At 35.7% G+C, this 24,070-nt stretch overlaps 1 protein-coding gene across 1 annotated transcript; it reads left to right on the top strand.

The window, feature by feature from the left end:
• Nucleotides 1–16,171: 16,171 nt before the first annotated feature.
• Nucleotides 16,172–17,122, top strand: LOC142440416 (olfactory receptor 5A2-like). Its single transcript, XM_075542864.1, has one exon. It carries the CDS (start codon nucleotides 16,172–16,174, stop codon nucleotides 17,120–17,122), a length of 951 nt encoding a protein of 316 aa, XP_075398979.1.
• Nucleotides 17,123–24,070: the final 6,948 nt, after the last annotated feature.

The following is a 24,070-nucleotide window of genomic DNA, read 5'->3' as shown; positions in this document are numbered from 1 at the left end:
CTACCCAGGCTCAGGCAGTGACAGTAGGCTCTCAGTGGGACCTCCAAATGTTGTCGCCTACTGTCCATTCCCAGAAAGAAAACGACCCAGACCGCCGGCAAGTTCAAAAGAAAAAGTTTTATTTCCTGCTCAGGGACTGTCAGCCCTCTTGAGAGGAGACTGAACGGTCCCCAGTCCAATTTTCCAAAGGTTTTTATACTTTTGCCCTGTGAAAGTGTGCAAGCAAGCAGAGTACAGAAGCGGGATACTTGGTTAGCCATTCTTAGTTGAACAATGACTGCTCTGGTCATTCTCTCATGCCTTCTGAACACACATTTCCTTCGGTGCATTCCGTTGGGCTGAGTCTGCACAGCCTACCTCCCCAATATCAGCTAGTTCACTGACAGTTCATAACTTGTTCATTTACAGTTCGTAATGGTTTCTGTCAGCTCAAAATGGCTTCACTCTTGTCAATGCTGTTTAAGCTTTTCCTAGAGCTGCTACACCAAGTAGATGTCTTCCAGGTTTCTTGATAATAGATGAGCGAGTACTTCCAATGCTTCATTAGCTGTTGGAACATTTCCATTGCTGTTCCATGAATACTTTCATCCTTGTTTTCTGCTAATGTTTTCAGTTCTGGTTTTACTTCTTACTTCAGTACGACTGGTTCTTTATCATATGCTCCTTTTTAATATGTTTTAATTTATACTGATTCTTTTCACTAAGGTGACTGCATTTTTCCATCTTTTAAATATTTCCTGCAACATTAAATATTTTGTCCATAGAATCTTGAAATATTAAAATTTGTGGCTTGAGTATTTTCTGGAGTTTTTCCATTTTAAGATATACTGAGAGTGTTATTCCATTTTTATGTTCTAATTCTAGGTTTTTGTCCATTTCACTGTAATATTTTACTTTGCATTCTCCAACTGTTTTTTGAAATTTTCTCTTCAGCTCTTTGGCTTCATCATTTCTTCCATTTGCCTTAATCTACTCTATTATTAAGAGCAAGTTTCAGAGTCTCTTTTGATATCCACTTTGATATTTTCTTGCTTACCTTTTTAATTACGCCCTCCCCTTCATATATAGAGTTCCTGATGTCATCCCACAGTTCCTCAGGTATTAGTCATTAGTGTTTAATTAACATTAGTGATTAATTGATCGAGTCTTCTCTTACTGTTCTCAAAATTCAGATGAGATAGGCTCAAGGTCATCCTTTTGGACTTGTTTTCATTTTCGTCAGTTTCACCATGAACTTACATATGGTTAATTAATGATCTGTTTAACCGTTAACCCCTGGCCTGGTTTTAGCGGCTGATATTGAGCTTCTCCATCATCTCTTCCCACAGATATGATCCATTTGATTTCTGTGTATTTAACCTTGAGAAATCCATGTGTATAGTTAGTTGCTGTGATAGGTAGGTTTATTGTGCCAACCTGGCCTGTAAACACATGTGGGATTAATAAGGTCACCGGTTAGTTGAAGGACAAAGAGATAAATGGCTCAGCAAGCACGGCCTTTCTGTATCTTATTCTCTGACAAGCAGACCAGTGTGTGGCAGCCTTAACTAGCTTTCTGATTCAACTTTTGAGGTCCACTACCTGTCAGAGACCCAACCCATGCACTGTGTCGCTGTAGTCTGAGGTTCCTTCAAGACCTGCTTTGCCACACTTCTAGTGTATGTCACTTAAGCAGGGGACTGGCGGACCCTGTCATCTGACTGACTGTTGGTGATCTACCTGCCCTGCAGTTTGGTCCCTGTGTGTGGCTGGACTGCCTATGTGGCTCTAGAAGACTCAGCTGTCTGCTTTCTGGATGTGCACACACCAGCTCTCTTGAGTTCAAGGATGGTGGAAGTGAATTTACCTGAGTCCTCTCTACTGCTCTGTGGACTAATTAGTTTATTTCTTCATGATATATATACATATGTGATACATATATATAAAATCATAAATTTTTTGTTTTTGAAAAAAACAGGATTTTTTGTCATCTTTGCTTCATTTCTATCACCAATGCCATATTTCCAGCTACTGTGTCTTTTTTGTTTCCGACCTTTGCTCAATTTTAATCAAGTTTTAATCAATGCAAAGTGCTTACATATTTGATCAATTTCAGAGTGAAGCTATAGATAAAATTTTTCAATTTTCTGTTACCAGCTTGTTGGTTGGTGCATAACTTTCAAGAGTAGTTATATTGGTTATATTTCCTTGATTTTAAATAGATATAATCATCTCACTAAAAGCATTGGGCTTTAAAAAAGATATTAAAGAGTTTAGAATTCCACCAATAACACAACTTCAAACACTTTCTTCCTCTTACATCCGTAATGAGGGTTGCTGTTTGCCATCGTAACTATCATTTAACTGCACAACTACAATCCAAATAATAATTTTTACTTGTTAAATCTATTACATTACAAAGTGCCACATCAATTATATTTATTGTTGTTTTTATTTCTTTTTTTAATTCTGCAAATATATATTCTGTATCAGGCAACAGATTAACTATGTTATTGGTATTGTTAAACACCTAGTCAATTCCAGGTTAAAGGAACCCCATGTTTCTAGCGCCGAATTGCTCCCTGGGGTTTTCTTGACTGTGACTTTTCAGGAGCATACAGCCAGCTCTGCCTCCCTAAGCACTTAGGACTGTGTTCAAACTGTCATTACTTTGCCTAATATTTGAGCACTTAAGTAGACATCTAGGGACTCCTGGTAAGTAACTAGAAGAGATAAAAATATTAATTTGTTTTCTGAATTAACTTGTTGTGGACCTGCATCCCACATATATTTGCTTTTTTTGGTGGGGATGGGTAGGGATGGAACTAATAAGCTATTTGTGTGTGTCTTGTGAGTGTGTGTTTGTGTGTGTGTGTGTGTGTGTCTGTAGAATAAGTGCTCAATAATCAATGATGTAAGAGGATCACAGACATAAGGTTTTTAAGTCAAGAAAAGGTCAGGCACATCAGCACTTTGTCAGATGTGAGAGCTAACATATGATGGAATTCGAGGGAGCATAATTTTTAAGCACGTTAACTTTACTTCCAATGATCCACATAGTTTTCTTCTGATACCACAGGCATCCTCCTCCTGTATTAAAATAATATTATTTGATCTTTCGATGACCATAGCCTTTGGCGAGCTTAAGAAATTCTTTAGAACCCAGTGCTATGGGATTTCGTTTCTAGGATCCTTCTTCATAGCAGCTCACAAGCACTGCTTTCTCTTTATTACATCAATCTTTCATTGAGTGCCTGTTTATCTGAAACACTTAACTGGTGGATCACACAAACATATTTAGAAGCATTGCTGTGAGCCATGAATACTATTTTGTCTTTTGCTGCTTTGGGGGATTCATCTCCACCTAGTGGACTATTCACTGAACTGCTAACCATTAGGCCTGTGGTTGGAAACCATCAGCTACTTTGCAGGACAAAGATGTACTTGACTACTCCCCCAAAATATTTGATGTCTTGGATAACGCAAATGGATAGTTCTATACTATCCAAAGATAGCTTTTACTAGGAATCAGCTGAATATCAGCTAGTTTATTCATTTTTTCTTCATGTTGCTTCTTTCCTTATTATTTAACATATTCGTGTGTGCTCACATACACACACATCTAATATAGCCAATATTTAATGGGGTTGTGCAACTTGTTAAGCTCTGCATGACTAACTGAAAGTTTGAATGTTTTAAACCACCCAAAGTTCTGAAAATTGATTTCTGAAAAGTCACATTCTTGAACACACTAAGGAGTAATTCTACTTTGCAAATTAAAAGATTATCATAAGTTGAAATTAACTACATGACTAATAACAACACTATCTTGAAATATTAGCCAGTTCTTTATTTAGAAATCACATTTTCTAGTTATTTTATCAAAGTTTGCCACTTCTAATGAATGTCATTTCTTTTATCTAACATTACTAAATCACAGAGTTGCAACACTATTATTTATATAGACAGCAAATTCTCCAAACAAAAAAATTATTGTTATTCTTAAAGTTGTAAATAAACAACATGATCAAAATCCTATATTTGTGGAAGTGGTACACAAGGTGAGGGTGATAAAATCCTTTCTCTTAGCAGTTTCTTGATTATGACTTTTCATTCTTGAAATAAATTCTTCATTGGCTATTCATAGTATTCTATTCTTCTCTCTTGATTCTTTCTATCAGTAATTAACAACCAGGGGATTTTACTCATGTATTAAAGAGTTTACCTAATTTTTTTCCACCACAGTTTCCATTATAAAGTTTATAAAATCATTATCTCTCAGAATATCTTTGGCCTTCTTTATCCATATGATTTGAATGTAGGTTTGATTTTAGAAACATATCTCAGGCCCTTGGGGTATTTCTTTAATTACATACAATATAATTTTTAATTATTTATAACTTTATCATCTATATATATAAATGGGTGACGGGAGATGCCAGGCAGTGTAAGACATGAAAACACCAATATTTATAAATTTATCAAGGGTTCGTGAGGGTTGAGGGGAGATAAAGCAGGGGAGCTGGTACCAAAGACTCAAGTAGAAAGAAAATAATTTGAAAATGATGATGAAAACCGATGTAGAAATGTGCTTGATACAGTTGGTGTATGGATTATTATAACAGCTGTCCCCCAAAGTGATCTATAAATAAATAGAGCTGTATAACTGAAAGTTACATTTCTTTATCTTTTTATTCTCGAATTCCAAAACCTCTAATAAGTAATTTTATTTATTTTTGTGTGCTAGATATAATATTCCATTATCTAGTCTCTGCTCTTACTTATACCAGTGATGCTTAAAAACATTTCAAGGTTCTGCTTTAAAGGAATCTGATGTGCACTAGAGGTTATATACCTAACCAAAAATTGGCAAGATTAACATTTAAATTTTAAGTCTTTCTTACTTAATGGGCTCTTCATTCTTTTGTCACGACAAATACATTTAGATTTGTAGGGGCTGTAATTTTTTAATATGACCCTTCTAGCCGAAGTATCTCTCACACATCAAACAAGGTTTTCTTGTATGTGGCTTGGTAAGAAGCTGGGAGGAGGGAGACAACACTGTTGAGAGTCAACTGGGATTAATTGTTAACAGGCTACATTGTAGTTGCCATCCTGCTGGGTATAAATTGGGCCATCTGAGAAACAGGAGGTGGGAATCTCACTAAAAGTAAGAGCCTGCAGTGGAGTGCTTCTTCTGGATCCTGGGCTTCCTGCAGTAAACCTCTTTGATCCAGAAGATGCTATGACATAAGAGAAAGAGCAGCAGAACCAGGAGTCAAAGCATGAGACAGAGTGGGGGAGTTTCTAGCCTACTGAGAAAGCAAAGCTTTCTGTAGAAAACTCTCTCAATTAATTTCATAGCATATTAGGTGTGCATTTAACAATTTTTTACATATATTGTTTAGTGATGTCAGTTACCTATTTTACAATGTGTCAGTATTCTCATTATTTCTATTTTGGTTATTGTGTTTCTAGTACTCTGTGATACCTGCCCTCTTACCTTCTCATCTTTGTTTTAGAGTAATTGCTGGCCCTTTGATCTCATATAAGAAAAGTTTTTATAGGAATACAGTATTCATTGGTGGCATTTTTAATTTTATGAGACAATCTGTAATTTATCTAAATTTTGCTGATTTTCACTTCAACATACACCTTTTTCCTCTACTATATTAAACAATATTATTCAAGATGATTGCTGTCATGATCTGGGTTCATGAAACTCAATATTGGGAAATCATCTCTTCTGCTATACAATCAATGTCAGTAATTCAAACCCACCAGCAGTTCTAGGAGAGAAATATAAGGCTGTCTCCTCCCATAAATATTTAAAATCTAAGAAACCCAGGGAGGCCACTGTACCCGGCCCTACAAAGTCACTAGATTCAGCATTGACTCTGTAACAGTGACATGTTGGTTTATTTGTTGTTTACCCCTCTATCAGCTCAGGAAATATGTGTGCCAGCGTTGTGTCCTCTCACCATAATTATTGAATCTATATGCTGAGAAAATCAACAGAGAAACTAGGTTATATGAAGAAAACGTGACATCAGGAGAGTCTTATTGTCAATCTGTGATATGAAGATGACACAACCTTGCTTACTGAAAGTTGAAGGACTTGAGCACTTGCTGATGGAGATAAAGGATCGCAGTCTTCAGTATGGATTTCAATTCAATGTAAAGAAATAAAAAGCTTCACGACTGGGAAAATTTGTAACATCATCATAAATAGAGAAAAGACTGAATTTGTTAGGGATTTCATGTTGCATGGATTCACAATCAATCCTCATGAAAGCATCAGGCAAGGGATGTTAATGTATTATATAAATCTATTGCATTGTCTAAATCTATTGTACAAGACCTCTATAGAGTATTGAAAAGCGAGAGTGTTACTTTGAGGAATAAGATATGCCTGACCCAAGCCAAGGTACTTTCAATAGCCTCACATGCCTGTGAAAGTTGCACATTAATTAAGGTAGACCTAAAAACAATCAATGCGTGGTTTAATTATGGTACTGTGAAGAATATTGAAAGTTCCACATTCATCCAAAGAATAAGCAAAATTGTCTTGAAGAAATATGTCCAGTGCTTCCTTGACAGAAAGGAAGGCTAGACTTGGCCTCACAAAACTTCAACTTTTTTCATGAGAGACAAGTCCCTTCAAATGCATATCATGCTTGGTACAATAGAGGGGTGGTAGACAACGGGGAAGTCCTTCAATGAGAGGAACTACACAATAGCTACAACAAGGGCCTCCAGCATGTAAACACTTGTGAAGATGGTGCAGGACTGGACACTGTTTCCTCCTATTGTGGGTACAGTTGCTATGGGTTTGAACACACTCGTGTCACCTAACAACAACAAAAACAAGCTAATCATGGGCCTAGGTCTGGAGTTTAAATAAACCTCTGAGACTGGAAGCCACCAAGACTGTGGAGGTAGAATACTAGCCCATGCTGAAAGATGGATGGATTTCCTCATATGATTCTCTGGAGATTGAATGTTACCATAAATAGAAAACATTTAGACTATTCCTTAGAACATGGTAAAAAATATGAAGTTCAACCATCTTTATGTTTATAACTACACAGGGCATCAGCATTTTTATTCATGTTAATAGGATCGGAGACTCATATCTGAGAGGTCAATGATTGGGGAACTCAGAAATGATTCTACACCTGGTAGGAATCAGTGAAAAATTAAAATGTTGAACTATTTCAAAAATAAGGGGGAAAAATATGAGAATTCTAATATTAAAAGTTTTCATTTTCCTTTTTTTCATGGTGCTCTTTCTTTTTTTCACAATTTATTATGCACTATATGTGCCGTTTAATGTCATGCTAAGTCAAGGTAAATCAAAATCTAAAAATTTAGCAGCAATTTTACCATTCATACCAAAGTGCTATCAGTTTTATATGCATAGAACACTGGATTAATAATATACAGACTCAACACATGTCAAAATCCGTATTTTGTTGCATGTATGTATAGATTCATTTTGTCATTCTTAGAACAGTGGAAAATCGTTAAACCCAACTCACTTTGCTTCTGTTTCACTCCCTGATTTCAGCACATTCTAACTCTAGTCTCTTTATACAACATACAGTATTCTCTCTCTGAGACAACACCCCACAGAGACCATTTTAAAATACTACCTACAGAATTTAAATGGACAAATTTCTTATAAAAAGAACATATGTATCAACATTTTATTTTGAGAAATAATGTCATAAACTTAATAGTACATACCCAAAAAAGTTAGATATTAAACAGTACATATTCTAAATAGTTAGATATTTCTTCCCAGAAATTTCCTTGAGAAAAAAAACCTGGTATCCCATGATGTAATATTTTACATCAAAGATGTGTGTAATAATAGCACAAATAGTTGGATAAAATATAATATATCTTTAATAAAGTCTATCATAAGCCAATGAAACAGAATATTTTACAGTATGACAATTTTCACAATTACTTAAAAATAAATATTTAAAATAACAGGTTTAATTCAAAAATTATAATTGTATTATCAATTAAAATTACTTATGTGGAAAGGACATCAAGAATCATATGCAGTTTGGAACCAAAGAGATGCATCACCAAAATTGACATTATTTAAAATATCAGGCTTTGTGTTAGATGAGTTTACTAGAGAAACAAATCTAGAGACACTTATATATGTATAAGAAAGAGCTATATACCAAGAAGTACTTACATATCATGACAACATCCCAGCCCAGTCCAACTCAAGTCCAATAATAATTCATAAGTCCCTTTTCAGACTCCCTCAGCCATATGCAACGATGCTGAATGCAAGTCCAGTGGGTGCAAAGTCATGTGGTTCCAATGGTGGTGAAAGCATCACAGGTCTCTGGCAGCAATCTGGTTCAGCCAGCAGGAAGGCAGAGAAGACATTCCTGGGGCCTTCCCTATGAGAAGGCCACACCCACTAGAAGGTATGTACCATCAGGTTGAATTCCACCCCTACACTTTTATATACCTTCAAGTTGATATGAAATTATATAATTATCACTGGCTTCAATTTTGAGTTTTGTCTATTGCCTTTGGATATTTTTCTTTTGCATGATTCATTTGTGTGTACTTTCTATTTAAACTAAAAACATTTCACTACAAATACTAAATCATTGTGTTAGTTTATTAGGACTGCCATAGAAAATATCACAAAGTGAGTGGCTTTAATTAAAATCATACTTGACCTTACATGTTACGCAATTAACAACCCTAAAAAAGAAACTGTGTTAAGCTCATTTATATCTGATATAATTATAAGAGAACCAAGCAAACATACAAGAGGACTGAATCCATAATGTTTTCTAACCCTGACTTGTGGTAACCTGTTTGCTTCCTTACTAAATTCCCATATCATAAGCATTGTCTGTTGTGAGTTCTGTGTTGTAGTAGAATGAATTTTCAAACACAGCAAGCAAGAAGGGCACCCTAGGAGGAAAGGTTGCTGTCACAGCAGGATCAAAAGAATGGATGTGAAGACCTGTCTGACCTGGGCCTTGTGGAAATGTTCCTTGGACTGATTTGAAATTGGAATTGCTCCTTCCTGCTTATTTGGCCAGAAGAGTTTAGATGTGTTATTTCCTCAGCGTCTTTTGGGATTCTCTGCTTTCAGCCAAGATCCAGCTAACATAAACCATGATACCCTCTTTCCAAGTCCTCACCAGAATCCAGCTTGAAATTTGGACAGATCCCTGTCAATGAACTTTTGAAACCATTTTTGGATTATCATATGCAAAAATGTACTTGCATGGGATATTAAAATGAAGAACGTAAGTTTCCCATTTGGTTTGATCACTTTTCTTCAGAATGGGCACAGATATACACCTCTTCCAGTTGGCCGACCAGATTGCATGTGTCCAAAGAGCTTGGCATAGAAGACGGAGCTCTTCCAGTGCTCCATCAGTTTGTTGAAATGTTTCAGTTTTGACAATTCCTGGGGATGTCTTTTCTTTCATTTTTCAGTTTTATGTGAATCCGAATCAGCGGTTCCCAACTTGTGGATGGTAAGCCCTTGGGGGTTTCATGTCCCTTTCGCAAGGCTTGCAAGATTCATAAGAGTAGCAAAATAACAGGTATGAAATAGCAATAACATAATTTTATGGCTGGGGGGTCACTACAACATAAGAACTATATTAAGGGGTCATGGCATTAGATAGGTTGAAACTACTGATCTAAATAAACTGCAATCCTTGATAATTGGAATATTTTCTTAACTTATTAGTCCAGTTGTGGGATTTCTGTTTTATGTTGAGATGTAGTAAACACTGGAGGCTGTAATCTATTATTTGTATCAGGAGTGCGTTAAGCTCTTTTGGTTTCGCCAATAAGATTGTGTTATCTGCATATCATAGGTTGTTAATGAAACTTTCTCTACTCCTGCTGCCATTTCTCCATAGATTTCAGATTCTCGCAGCATTTTCTTAGTATATAGAATTAATAGGTGTACTAAAATTTATGATCATGGCAAACACCTTTCTTGATATAAAATCATGCTTTCTTTTAAAATGACTGGGTCTTGCTGTATGTACAGGTCTCAAAAGAGCACAGTTATGTGTTTCGAATTCATATTCTGGACAATATTATCCATAATTTGTAATGATTAACATATCAAATGCCTTTGCACCGTATAAAAAACATGGTACATCTCTTTCTGGAATTGTCTGTTATCCACAGTTATAGATTTCCTTTGACTTGCTATTCTGAATTCAACTTAAAAATCCGGTAGTTCCCTGTGTACAAACAGCTGCAGCTATTTATGCATTATTTTTGGTATCATTTTATTGATATTGATGGTATTTATCTATAATTTCCATATTCCATTTGATCATCTTTCTTTCGTGTTGGCACAAATAGAATTCTCTTAGCTTTCTTCAAATTTGTTGGCATAGTTCAATGGGCATTTCTGTACTGGAACTATATATTTAAATATTTCTATTGGAATTCTGTCAATTTCAGGTGTCTCAATTTTGCCCAATACACTGAAGAGTTTACTTTGAACCATCTTCTTCAATTCCATCAATTCTTGATCATGTCGGCTTTCCTGAAACAAGTGTACAATAACCAGTTGATCTTGTTATAGTGAGTGTATTCCTGATAATTTTTAAGTTTTTGCATCATTCAATATTCAATATTGAATTCTTCAATATTTCAACTTGAGTCATGATAATTTTTCAGCTTCAGAAATGCAGGTATGGTCTTCTCTTTTGAATATATATTTTGGGGTCTTAGAAAACTTAATTATTTTGTCTTCTCAAACAACTCTTTGAAATCTGTTAATCTCTTTTACATCAAAACATCTTAGTCACTTTAGATATTCGAAATTCATGAATAAGTTTCAAAGTATCTTTTGACATTCATTGTAGTTGTCTTTTTTCATTCTTATATTACTTTTTTAATAAATCTTTTTATTGGGGCTCATACAACTCTTATCACAATCCATACATACATCAATTGAGTAAAGCACCCTTATACATTCTTTGCACTCCTCCTTTTCAAAATTCGCCTTCCACTTGGGTTCCTGGAATCAGCTCGGTTTCCTTTTTTCCCCTCTACCCCCCTCCCCGTCCCCCCTACTACTGCTCCCTTAATAGTTTATAAATAATTATTTTATCTTATCTTACACTGTCCGGAGTCTCCCCTCACCCACCTTCCCTTTGCCCATCTCTTGATCCCAATTCTACCTTGCGGACCTAGTTATACCAGAGGATGTACAGCGGTGCAGTTGGGATCTGGAAACACAGGGAATCTAGGACAGATGAACCCCTCAGGACCAGCGGTGGGAGTGGTGACACCGGGAGGGAAGGGGGTGTAGAAAAGGAGAACCGATTGTGGAGATCTATGTGTAACCTCCTCTAATTCTTATATTTTAATGACATTTGTTTCTTCGTATATGATGTCCTTGATGTCATCCTACAACATGTTTGTCTCTGACCATTAGTGCTCAACGAATCATAGCTGTTCTTCACATGATGCCTGAACTAGGGGCATATAGTCATGGCTGCACTTCACCTCTCAAGGAAATTACCTCCATTGTCTTCAACTTTAAAGTGAACTTGCATATGAGCAAACACGGCCATGTTCCACAGCTAGCATTGTTTTGATGATGATATTCTCCTTCATCTCTTCCCACATATATAGTTATTTGATTCGTGTGTATTCAATCTGGTGTAATAAAAGTATGTAGTCACTATTAATGTTGTTGAAAAAGACATTTACTACGAATAAAACTTCGATTTTGCAAAATTCTATCATGTGAGTCATGACATCCTTTCTAATAGCAAGGCCATCATTTTCCAACTAGTAATCATGCTTGTCTATTTCCAACTTTTATATTCCAATTATCAGTAATAATCAATATAACTTTCCCTAAAAACCACTTTATTGGGAGATAATACAGATATCATATAATTCCATATTTCAATCACATCAAACAGTATTTCAGTTTTGATCAATTTCAAATGGTAGAATTTTATGTTTGTTTCCCAGTGTCTATGGCATGTCCCTGTTCTTATACTGTTCTTAAATGTAACTGAGAAGTGATTTGGTTTAGAATCTGCCCTACACTAATATAACCACAACCAATTGATAATATTATATCACCTTGTATGGTGGAAGGTATCCAGAGTAAAATGAGCTTTAAAAAGTTAAGCATACAAAAAAAACATAAGGATAATATAAAGATAACAAATACAATTTAAAATGTATACAAGTTAAAAGACACAAGTTTCACAAGAATGCCTAGTAGATACATTAAGTGATGCTCACTAATTTCTCCTTACACATTGAAGAAGAGAGGCAAATCAGATATAATGTGTACTTACAGGAAGGAATCTTTAGGAGACAATATTTGGAGTGCTTATTTGCAAAGCAAAATGTGGGCAGTTTGAACCCACTAGCCACACCATGGGAGAAAGAAGTGGCAACAGGATTACATATAGATTACCTATTGATTGGAAATGTTCTGGAGCATTTCTACTGTATCCTATAGCCTCACTATGATATGAGTCATAATTGACTCAAATCCTGCAGGCTTGTGGCATTCATTATCCACACACCGGAGAAACAACACTTAGAGGTAATAATCCAGGGTTTACATGATATATGTATGGGTATATATAAATATAAATGTGTCCATATTTATAACCTAGATATCTATGTAGAAATACTAATATAATTATATTTATGCTGATTCAGTTTCTTCTTGTCATAATAATGAATACATTCTATTAGTTACAATTGTTATAGCTTCATATTAAAAAATTCTATTTTGAAAATATAATTTTAAGATTAAATACCATGAACAGAAACTGCTAAAAAAAAAAGCAGCACAATATCACCTAAGGCACCTACGCTGCTGTTCGTTTAATTGCTGTGGAGATCTTGCTAATATTCCCTCTAGTCTCTTTGTTCTATCTTTAGTCCTGGGGGAAAGTGCTCTGACCCTAGTCAAATGAAAGTCCCCAGAGAATTAGAATTGTGTCCCCAGGTAGAGGGCAGCTTTTCAGGGCTCCTGGATGATAAAATCATAAAAACACCACTCAGAACCATCGTTTGCACTTTGACCACAGGAAACGTAGATGTCTGGGGGGAAAAGCACACAGGAGTTTGTCTCCAGCACAGATGCGGTGTGATAGCCAATATATCACCATTAAAGGATCTCAACAAGTAGTAATGCAGAAATATTTTGTTTCCCTTATGAACTAATGGAATGAAGTGTAGACTGCAATCCATAGCCTTCCTGAAGTGAAGCATCTACACGAAATTTAGCTAATAACATTTTATTTCGGGCACACATAACAACTGAATAGAGGCTGTGAGTATTCCTGGAAATATAGTATCCGTGCTATTGCTCACTTGGTTCAAAAATAATCAAGGAGAAAGGCAAATAATCATACATAAAAATGTTTTATACTATTGGATATTTATATGATCATAAATAATAATAAGCTCTAACCTTTACATTGGAGTATAGAGAGAATAATTATTATTTTAATGTTAAACTAACAAAATATATACAAATTAATTTAAATGCATGCATCATATGGAGCCCTGGTGACTCAGGGGGTTCAGCGCTGGGCTGCTAACTAGCAACGTCAGAGCATAAACCTCACACCCAGATCACTGGGAGAAGAGGAAGGTCTTTTTCTTCAGCAGAGCCTCAGAAACCCTTAGGAGTTGTTCTGCACTGGCCAATAGGGTCCCCCTTGATAAGAACCAACTCAGTGGTAAGTTTGGGTTGGGATTTTGTGTCTTTTATCTTTTTAAAAATATAAACTGACTTTCTTTTCCAACTTACTCTTAAGGTTATATAAGGTTACTTTTAGGTAAATCTAATTCTATGAAGATAGAGTTATGAAAACACGGTGTCTTAGGAGAAAAGATGGGAGACACTCTTAGAGGTAGTGGTATTGTGCAACTGTCACAAAGCCTTCAGAAATATTTTATTCTTCACACATTTTTATTTTGCTCTCCTTTTTTGAATCCTAATGAAAAGAAACTACGTATATTCCTTTCATAATAAGAAGAAAAATCACCTTGGAACCTTGTGGTTACACGCATCAATTGTGATTTTAAAATAGGAAAGAAGAAAGGAAGAAACCTCATAGTAAAATCTGGAGACTAGATGGTTAAATATTCTCCAAGCTCTTTTGTTGAAAGCAGCTTTCTTTAATGTCGGATTCTAAAAAGGCTGGCATTCATAATATTTAATGTTTTTCACCATTTGGTTTGAAAAGAGCTACTAACTGCAAAATATATAACCTTTTATCAGGGTAATAAGTATAATTCCTTGGATTTTAAAATAATTCATAACCAAAAGTCAATCTGTGATGCAACCAAGGTCTCTCCTGACCACTTGAACATTTCCTAGCATGTTAGTGTGTTCTTGTTTAGTATATTTAATTTACTTTATCCATATTTTCCTTGATACTTATATACAAATTTTCCTATGTTTTTATGAGTGCACCACAATAAACAATATTATGCTATGACACCTAGATTGTGTTGGGTTGTTTGTTTTCTTTCTTAACCCAGTTTTATAACTTTAAAACTCCATGAAATTTATATTCAGAAATCTATCAGCATGAACACATCTAAAGCAATAATTTAATCCTATGTTATTTCCATTGTGATAAAGAAGACTTTATGTATTTATTTTTACTGCAGGAATTAAAAAAAATAATACCACATATATATACTGACATTTTATTATTAATGTTAAGAAATTTTTTATTTTATATATACTCTGAATATTTTGACAAATAAATATTTATTTTAAACCATCCACTTAGAATTCATTCTTTCTCTAATAACAAGGTTTCTAAATTTTAAACTTATTTTTTAAAACTGGTGCTCACAAAATATTGTTTTAAAACAGAAAAAACATATTTAAGACAAGTTTTTTTTAACTTCATGCATGTATAATATGTTCAATGAGTAACAAAGAATACAGATTGTATATTGGATTAAAAAAACTGAAGAATAATGGATGCACTTGAATTGTGGTGTGAAAGTACCATGAGCTGCCAAAACAACAAAAAAACAACAACAAAGTCTGTCATGGAAGAAGTACAGCCAGGATGCTCTTGGCAGGATTTTCTCTCACATACTTTGGACATGTACAAGGAAAGACTAGTCCCTGGAAAAGAAGATTATACTGGGTTAAGAGTTTCCGTGAAACAGAAAAAGACCCTCCAGAAAGTGGACTGACAGACACAGTGGCTACAACAATGGGCTCAAACACCACAGCAGTTGTGAGGATGATGCGGGACCTGCAGTGTTTCTTTCTCTGTGTTGAAACATACACAATGAGGGTCATATGAGTTGAAACATACACAATGGCACATAACATTAATCATCAGGCTGGTATTGATATTTTACTTCAAAAACAAATTGAAGATTTGAAAATTAAAGACTGTGTAAAAACAAAATAACTCACAAATATTCTGTTTTGATTTCTGAAAATAGTACCCATTAAATGTGTCCCACTAATATATAATTAATGGGATATATCAAGAGTCTTGGGATAAATTTGCTGTTACTCTTTTGTTTCAACTCAGTAATGTGTATGTCTGAGAAATCCCAGACAAAGGTAACTAGACCCCTGGCATGGAAAAAAGATGAGGAAGAAATGTCAGAGGAAGAAAACCAAACCAAAGAGATGGTCATAAAAGCATTGTAACTTTAATAATTAAAAATTTACTTACTCACTAGGAAATATTTGAAGGATTGTTATTCTGAAGATTATTAAAATATATTTTCCATTGGAAAGAAAGGACGTTATGGAGACAATCTACTTTTTATACATGTGGACACATTAATTATAATAAACTCTACTTTTTAAGGTATAGTATTTTTTGTTATAGTTTTGACACGTTACTGAGTGGAGAAAAATCAAGCTTTTGGCTGCTATTGAAAGGGTTGGATCCCTGTAGATTCCTCAGAAGAAAAATAGGGCTAACGAGTTCCAAATCGTCAGCTGTTGAAAAGCCATCACACACAATGCCTACAACTGACACGGGGTTGCATTGAGAAGGAATTGATGGAGCTGCAACTGTGTTGTTGATGTTTCATGATTTGAAGATAAAAGAGGATTAGTCTTCCTTCTGCTAATCTCTCACGCCATTGGGCTTGTTTATTCCTTCCAGATTAGAGGAGATGAAATATGGATGTGACAAACCGCACAACAGTAACGGAGTTCATCTTCCTTGGATTTTCGGGTGTTCCCCAACTCCGGCTCACATTGTTTGTGCTCTTTCTCGCTGTGTACTTGCTTTCCCTCACGGGAAACACACTCACCATTTTCATTGTTCTGTTGGACACCACACTCCAGACACCCATGTACATTTTCTTAGGAAACTTGTCCTTTCTGGAGATCTGGTATACCACAGCCACAGTGCCCAAACTGTTGGCCACCTGTGTCTCACAGGTTGTGACCATCTCGGTGGCTGCTTGCATAACGCAGTACTACTTCTTCTTCTCCATGGGGGCTACCGAATGCATTCTGCTGGCGGTGATGGCCTATGACCGGTTTGTAGCAATATGCAACCCGCTTCGCTACTCGTTCCTCATGAGTCTTCAGGTTTGTCTGAGGTTTTCAGCAGGATCCTGGATTGGGGGCTTCATTGCCCCACTCCTCCCTACCATACTCATTTCTTATCTTAACTTTTGTGGCCCCCAGAAGATCAACCATTTTTTCTGTGACTCAGACCCAATTTTCAAGCTCTCCTGTTCAGACACGTTCTTAGTGGAGGCCTTGGGCTACACGTGTAGCTCTGTGGTGATTCTAAGTTCCTTCCTTCTTACTATGTCTTCCTATTGGAACATTGTGCTCACAATAATCAGACTTTCTTCCCGGGAGGCTCAGAAGAAAGCGTTCTCTACATGTGCCTCCCACCTGTCTGTGGTTACCATCTATTATGGCACCATTATCTTTGCCTATGTCCGACCTCCAGCTAAATACAACTTCACTATTGGTAAAGTGGTATCTGTATTCTACTGTGTGGTCACACCATTGGTAAATCCTCTAATCTACACCCTCAGAAACAAAGATGTGAAGAACGCTTTCAGAAAGACTCTAGAACGAAAAAGATTGCTCTGGGCCAGCACCTTGTAAGATTTTTAGATTTCAACTGATAATGAATTTTGAAAATACATTTGTGAACTCTAAGTTTTGACAATATATTGTGAATTGTTACTATATAAGATGTACATTCATTTTGGGGTGGAATGCCACTCAGTTATTCTATACTTATTGTGCTCCAGATTCCACAGTACAATGTCACAGAAGATAAGGCACAGAACGTTTCTGCATGCAAAACCTTCCCAAAAGGAAAATAGCTGGGAATAATCCCATATAAAGTCTTCATTTAATATTTATATATTTTATATATTAAAATTAGAGGGTAAGGAAAAGCATCTTAAAAGCTCTTAAATGAAGCAGTATTCTTCCATCTGGTAGATGGGCTGTAAAACTTCATCACTTTGTAACTTAAATCTGTTTTTACTCAATAAATATTTATTGAGCACTACCTTGGGCACACTAATGATGCTATGGACTAGGAACTGAGATGCTAACTAGTAGGTAAATGGTTCAAATCCACCAGCTTCTTGGTTGCAAATGTAAGGCTATCTCCTTTTGTAAAGATTCACAACTTGAATAAATACAATTTGGAGTTGCTATGAGTCAAAATGGACTTGATGGCAATGGGTTTGTGTTGGTCCTCTTGGTATTGACCTTAATTTAAACATAAATTTGAATATAGTTGTATTAGACATGCTCTTTTTAAAATATCAGATGACTAAGCATGTTTCAGTTGATATGCAGTCACTGATAAGGGTCAATATGCTTCCAAATATTAGGGGGAGTAACATGGTTGATAAACTGAAGGAAAAAATGAAATTTAAACTTCTGAACTCGGCAATATAAAAGGGGATATTTAGCTAACATAGTAAAACTAACTATGCTATGGAATTCCTATACAGTATCCAAGTGGTCAATTCCTTCAACAGAAAATAATTCTATGTAGAGGAAAAAATAAATAAAACCCTAAGTAAAATTTATTTTCTATGGACATATATCTCCTTCTAATGTGAAAGAAAAGCATTAATATTTTCTGTGTGTTTTAGTGGTTTATGAATTAAAGGGATGGCAAGATTATAGAAGAAATAAAATAGCACCCACATTTTTACCATACCATTTTACCAATATTTTCCACTTGATTACCTAAACAGAAGACTACTTAAGGTGTGATCCATGGACCAGTAAATTCCCATCATCTCTGAGCTTCTTAGAAATGCACAGTCATATACTGAACTCAAACATACTTAATTTCATTGAGTACTTTAGAGATATCCACAGGTGATTGGCTTGTGCATTTAACTTTGAAAAGAAATATTGTGAGCAATTAAAAAAGGGGATAATTAATAGTGAGAAGAGAAAATAATGAAAGCAAGAGCCAACCAACATCTGAAACTTTTCTTAGTTAAATGTCAGTATATATTCAGTTCTCTTGGACATAGGGAAACTCTGACACAGGAACTTTTTTGAGTTGCTAACTTCCATTTTAAAGGGATACCTATCAGAGATGCTCTGTCAAAATCACTTCTATATGTAATTGTGGACCTACACCATGTTTTTCTTAATCCTTTCATATCTGTATCATAATATCAAAAGGTACACATTGAATATCGCAATAATAGTGAAGTACATAATTTCTGTGTATACTACCGTACTATTTTGTCAAACATCTGCTTCCCTGGTGAAATGTTTATCAATGTATGCATTTTTTTCTGCTTCTTCCCACACGGGGGCATTTTATTAGGGGCTCATACAACTCTTATCACAATCCACACATATACATACATTAATTGTATAAAGCACATCTGTACATTCTTTGCCCTAATCATTTTCAAAGCATTTGCTCTCCATTAAGCCCTTTGCATCAGGTCCTCTTTTTTTTCCCCCTCCATCGCCGCTCCCCACTCCCTTCATGAGCCCTTGATAATTTATAGATTGTTATTTTGTCATATCTTGCCCTACAGGAGTCTCCCTTCACCCCTTCTCTGCAGTCCTTCTCCCAGGGAGGTCATATGTGCATATCAAAAAACTTGTCTTTGTCACTTCATCCATTTCAAACTTATAACTGGATTTATTTCTTGACTAGGATAAATCTAAGTTACTTGGCAAATTTGAATGTGAGTGGTTTTGAGAAAATAAATATGATAGTTCAAGTTATTCATTTTATCATGACATCTTTTTAATACATACTTTGTCTTGTATTTTAAAAATGCAATGAACGTAATCAGGATGTTTTCTCTAGAAAGAGATAATATGAGAATTAAAATATCTGTAGACAAGTGTATTTAAGCTGACAATCCTGAAATGTCGGATGTGTGCTTCAGGAATTCTTCGTAATATATCAGTAAGACATGAAATGCACACTGAAGTATAAAAGAGTTTGATGATAGAAAGAAGGAAAGTATTATAGAGTAAATTTCTTTAATTTGACAATAAAACTAAGATAGTACTTGAACTAAACTTATTAAACATGAAAAAGACACTTTGTTTCTTTATTTTCAGGCAGTTTTTTAAATCTTGAACATTATTTTGTATAAACATTTCAATCATCTGGGATGGCATGTATATAATATTAATATTTATGAGTATTTAAGCAGCTTGTTGTTAAGTATTTTTTAAATGTTTTGGTTTTCTATATAATATTCTGTAAGATAAATTTGTTTAAATAAATTACCTAATATTTATATATTAAGTATTATATTGTTCCTCGTGTTTTATCAAAATGTGGTTTTGATTACTATCCTTAAAAAAAATATCTACATCCCAGGTATTTTCTGTGAAAATGCTCTTTAACAGTAGCACATATCAGTACAAAGCTAAATTCAGAAGTATTTTACCACCGCTAAAGGAAAAAAAAACTATTTATTTAATGTTTACCTATGCGTTTATATTGGAATACCATCATCCTTGTATCACATAACATCCCCTAATCCATCATTCTCCATAGAATCACATGATATAACCTAATCCATTACTCTTAATATTACCTGACAGTATATGTGTGCTTCCAAAAGTTTTTTGCAAGGTACCAGCCTATTTCTATAATTATAGGCAGCACTGAAAGACCCTATATGAATATATTTGGGATACCACAGTTTGTCTGTTTTCTCAGGGAAATTTCCTCTCAGGACATCTTCCAATGCTCATCAATACCACAAAGTGTGGGGACCATTACTTAATGTATATCAGAGTGCATTGTCTTTTTGCTTCGAACAGAACAATGCCTTTACCTTTAAAAATCAAAACAACAACAACAACAAATGCTTTGCAACCTGTAAAACCAGACTAGGATTTCCCTCTCTTATCTCTACGCGCTGTCTTACAGTCAGACTTAAGGCCAAAGTAGATTATTTTATAAGTGTCTTTCTGTCATGCTTATACTCCCCAGAAGCTGGTTACATCTCCTTCCACTATGTCTGCCTTTCCTGTAAAGCACCGTTTTCCTCAGGAAGAACTCCTGTCCACATTAAGAAAACCAAAATATGTCTAAATCACCTTCCAATCACCAAATAACTTTCACTCAAGTTTGTTGTTATAGTTCACCATATTTTATATAAGTTTTTGGAGTTTAATTCTAAATAAAGTTTTATTACTTAATAACATATCACTTGTTTAAAAATGTATACACACATACACTCACATATATGTATATATAATCCAACTCAAAATTAGCTTCTACTGAGTCAATTGTGACTTGTCATGATCCTAAAGATCATAGTAGAACTGCCCCTGTGGACTTCTTGTGCTGTGCACATTGAAAACAAAGCAACACTCAAAACCCCACTGCCATGGAGGTGAGGCCAACTCCTAGCAATGCTATAGAACAGAATGGAACTGCCACATGAGTTTCTGAGATTGTAACTGTTTAGGTGAGTAGAAATCCCTATCGCTCCTGATGAGCAGCATGGTGGTTTCAAACTGCTGACCTCTCAGATTCAGCCCAACCCACAATTATTATACCAACATGACTCCTAAACTTTACAAGAGGGGAAAGTGTCATTTTTAACCCTCGGGGTGTCTAGTAGACTTGAATTTCTGACACTGCCAAGAATATTAACCCAATTCATAGCCAGACATCTACACCAAAAGGTTAAATATATCAGTGTCAATGTCTAGGTCTCTATAGTTATAGCTATTTCTACCTAGGTAGCTCTACTTATATTTATATCTATATCTCATTGTTGTTGTTAGATTCCACCAAGTAGGTTCTTACTGATAAAGACTGTGTTAGGTTTGATGTCAACTAGGATGGACTAGGATTCTCCCATAATACTATCTATCATGATGTAATCAACTCCATAATGGGATATTCTGTGAAGCAGCAAGGTATTTGTCAGGAAAATGTTGTTGTTGTTGTCAGTTGCCTTGAGTAGGGGTTTTGTTTGTTTGTGTTCTTATTTGAATTTCCTCAACCAAAGTAGTTTGGCCTTTTAAATTTACTTGAAACCATTTCAAAGAAGCTCTTATGTTAACCCTGTATCCTTTGAGAATATCTGTCAAGATTGTCTCTTTGAAATTCAAATAACAACTGATAGAATAGGCTGTGCTGACTACCTCCCTCTGCCAAAAATGTAAAGACCTATCGGATCAGATTAGAATGCCCATTGTTTTGAGCTCAATGTCAGTAATTAGAACCTGGTCAGAGTCTGAATTGGAAAAGACCATCAATTGCTTATATGTAAGGTCAGTTTGAAGCTAAATAATTTAAGCAAGTCCATGAGAGCCAAAATATGACCTTGAGTCTATGTCAGCTGAAATTTGGGACACCTGAAGAACAGATTTTCTGCATTGAAAGACTAATGACAGAAGATGTGAGGAGCTGTGAGACGACATCAAGAACATCATTCCACAAGAAAGGAAAGATCATGAGGAAGACGGAAAAGAGTCAAAATGGATGTCAGCAGAGACTCTGAAACTTGCTCTTTATCATAGAGTGGGCAGAAATAATGAAATTAGAGAGCTCAGTAATCTCTGCCATGCTGATGCATGCTAGCGCAATAGGACAGGGTAGAACTTCCCCTGTGGGTTCCAGAGGCTGTAACTCTTTATAGGATCAGAAACCCTTGTCTTTTTTCCTGTGGATAGCAGTTTTGAACTGATTATGAATGGAACTTATCCTATGAATTGGAAGATTCTATGGGAAAAATAATAAATTATGCAGGAATAAGTAAAAAGTGAAAAATAATATAGTCACTGTACCACAGAGAACTGGTTGGCATTCAACCATTTCAGGAGTTAGCAAATAGAAGGAGTCAATGTTACTTAAAGACGAAGTTCAAGCTGCACTGAAAGCAATAGACAAATACAAGGCTTCAGAAATTGATGGCATACCAATTGAAGTGTTTCAACAGGCGGAAGAAATATTAGAAGCACTTACTCATCTATGCCAGGATTTTTGGAAGACAACTGCTTGGCAACTAACATGAAGAGATCCATATTTGTACCATTCCAAATAAAGGAGATCTATATTTGTTCAGATTATAGAGTCATATCATTGATATCACATGCAAGCAAATTTGGCTGAAGACAATCTAGCAATGTTAGCAGAAATACATTGACAGGGAGCTGCCAGAGATTTAGGCCAGGAAAAGATGTGGAATAAGGGATATCATTGCTGATGTTGGATTGCATAATTGCTGGAAGCACAGAATACCAAAAAAGATGTTTTTTATAGGTTTTATTGACTATACTATGGCATTTGACTGTGTGGATCATAACAAACTATGGATAGCCTTGAGAAGAATGGGAATTCTAAAACACTTCATTGTGTTTATGTGAAACTTGTTCATGAACAAGAGGCATTTGTGTGAACAGAACAAGGGAACACTGCTTGGCTTAAAATCAGAAAAGGTGTCCATTAGGGTTGTTTCTCTCATTGCACTTACTCAAGCTGCATACTGAGCTAATCATCAGGGAAGCTGAATCCTATGAAGAATGCTGCATCAGGAAGAGGAAGGCTTATTAAACACCAATGATATGAAGATGACATAACCTTGCTTCTGAAAGTAAGGAAGATTTGAGGCAAATGACAATAAAAATAAAAGCTTGCAACCTTCAGTGTGAATTACAACTCAGTGGAAAGAAACTTAGTTCTTCACTGCTGGACTAAAACATAGCATCATGGTAAATGGAGAAAGATTGATATTGTCAAGGATGGTGTCCTGCTTGGATCCACAATCAATGTCCCTGGAAATAGCAGTCAAGAGATCAAACGCATGTTACACTGGGTAAATCGGCTGCACAAGATATATTTAGATTATTGAAAAGCAAGAATGTTATTATGAAGACTAAGTTGCACCTGGCCTAAGTCGTAGTATTCTCCATTGCATCATTTGCATGTGCAAGTTGGACATTTAATAAAGAAGAACAAAGAATTGATGAGTTTGAATTGTGGCACTGGAAAATATCATGGACTGCTCAAAGGACAAATCAATCTTACTTGGAAGAAGTAAGCCCAGAGTGCTCTTTCTAGGCAAAGATGGTGAGACTTTGTTTTATATACTTTGGACAGGTGATCAGGAGAGGCCAGGCCCTGGACGAGTGCATACGCAGAGGGATAAGGACAGAGAAGAAGGGCGTCAATGAAATGGTTGACACAGTAGCTACAACAATGGGCTCCAGCAGAGACGCAATTGTGGGGACGGCACAGGACTGAGCATTACATTGTTCTCTTAGCCGTGCAGTCACTATGGGTCGTGACTGACTAGATGGTGCCTTACAACCAACTTACTTTGCAGAAACCCTAATGATATTTTTGGTTGTTGTCATTAGGTGCTCTTGAGTCAGCTCTGTGCCAGACTGACCCTAAGCACAGACCTGTGCAATCCTATGCTTGAGCCTATTTATGCAACCATTAGGTCAATCCCTGATTAAAGGCCTTCCCCTCCTTTACGGCCCCTCTACTTTACCAAGCATGTTGTCCTTTAGTCTCTCCTGAAACATGTTCAAAGTATGTAAGATGAACATTTGAAATTCTTGCCTGTG

This window comes from Tenrec ecaudatus, chromosome 2, assembly GCF_050624435.1.
Source record: "Tenrec ecaudatus isolate mTenEca1 chromosome 2, mTenEca1.hap1, whole genome shotgun sequence".
In the NCBI taxonomy this organism is placed as follows: Eukaryota; Metazoa; Chordata; class Mammalia; order Afrosoricida; family Tenrecidae; genus Tenrec; species Tenrec ecaudatus.
The sequence above is the reverse complement of the archived record's forward strand: the minus strand, read 5'-3'. Positions and strand labels throughout refer to the sequence as shown.

Bases quoted from the DNA above. Each gene is read 5' to 3' on its own strand.
- LOC142440416 (XM_075542864.1), top strand. From the start codon at position 16,172: ATGGATGTGACAAACCGCACAACAGTAACGGAGTTCATCTTCCTTGGA.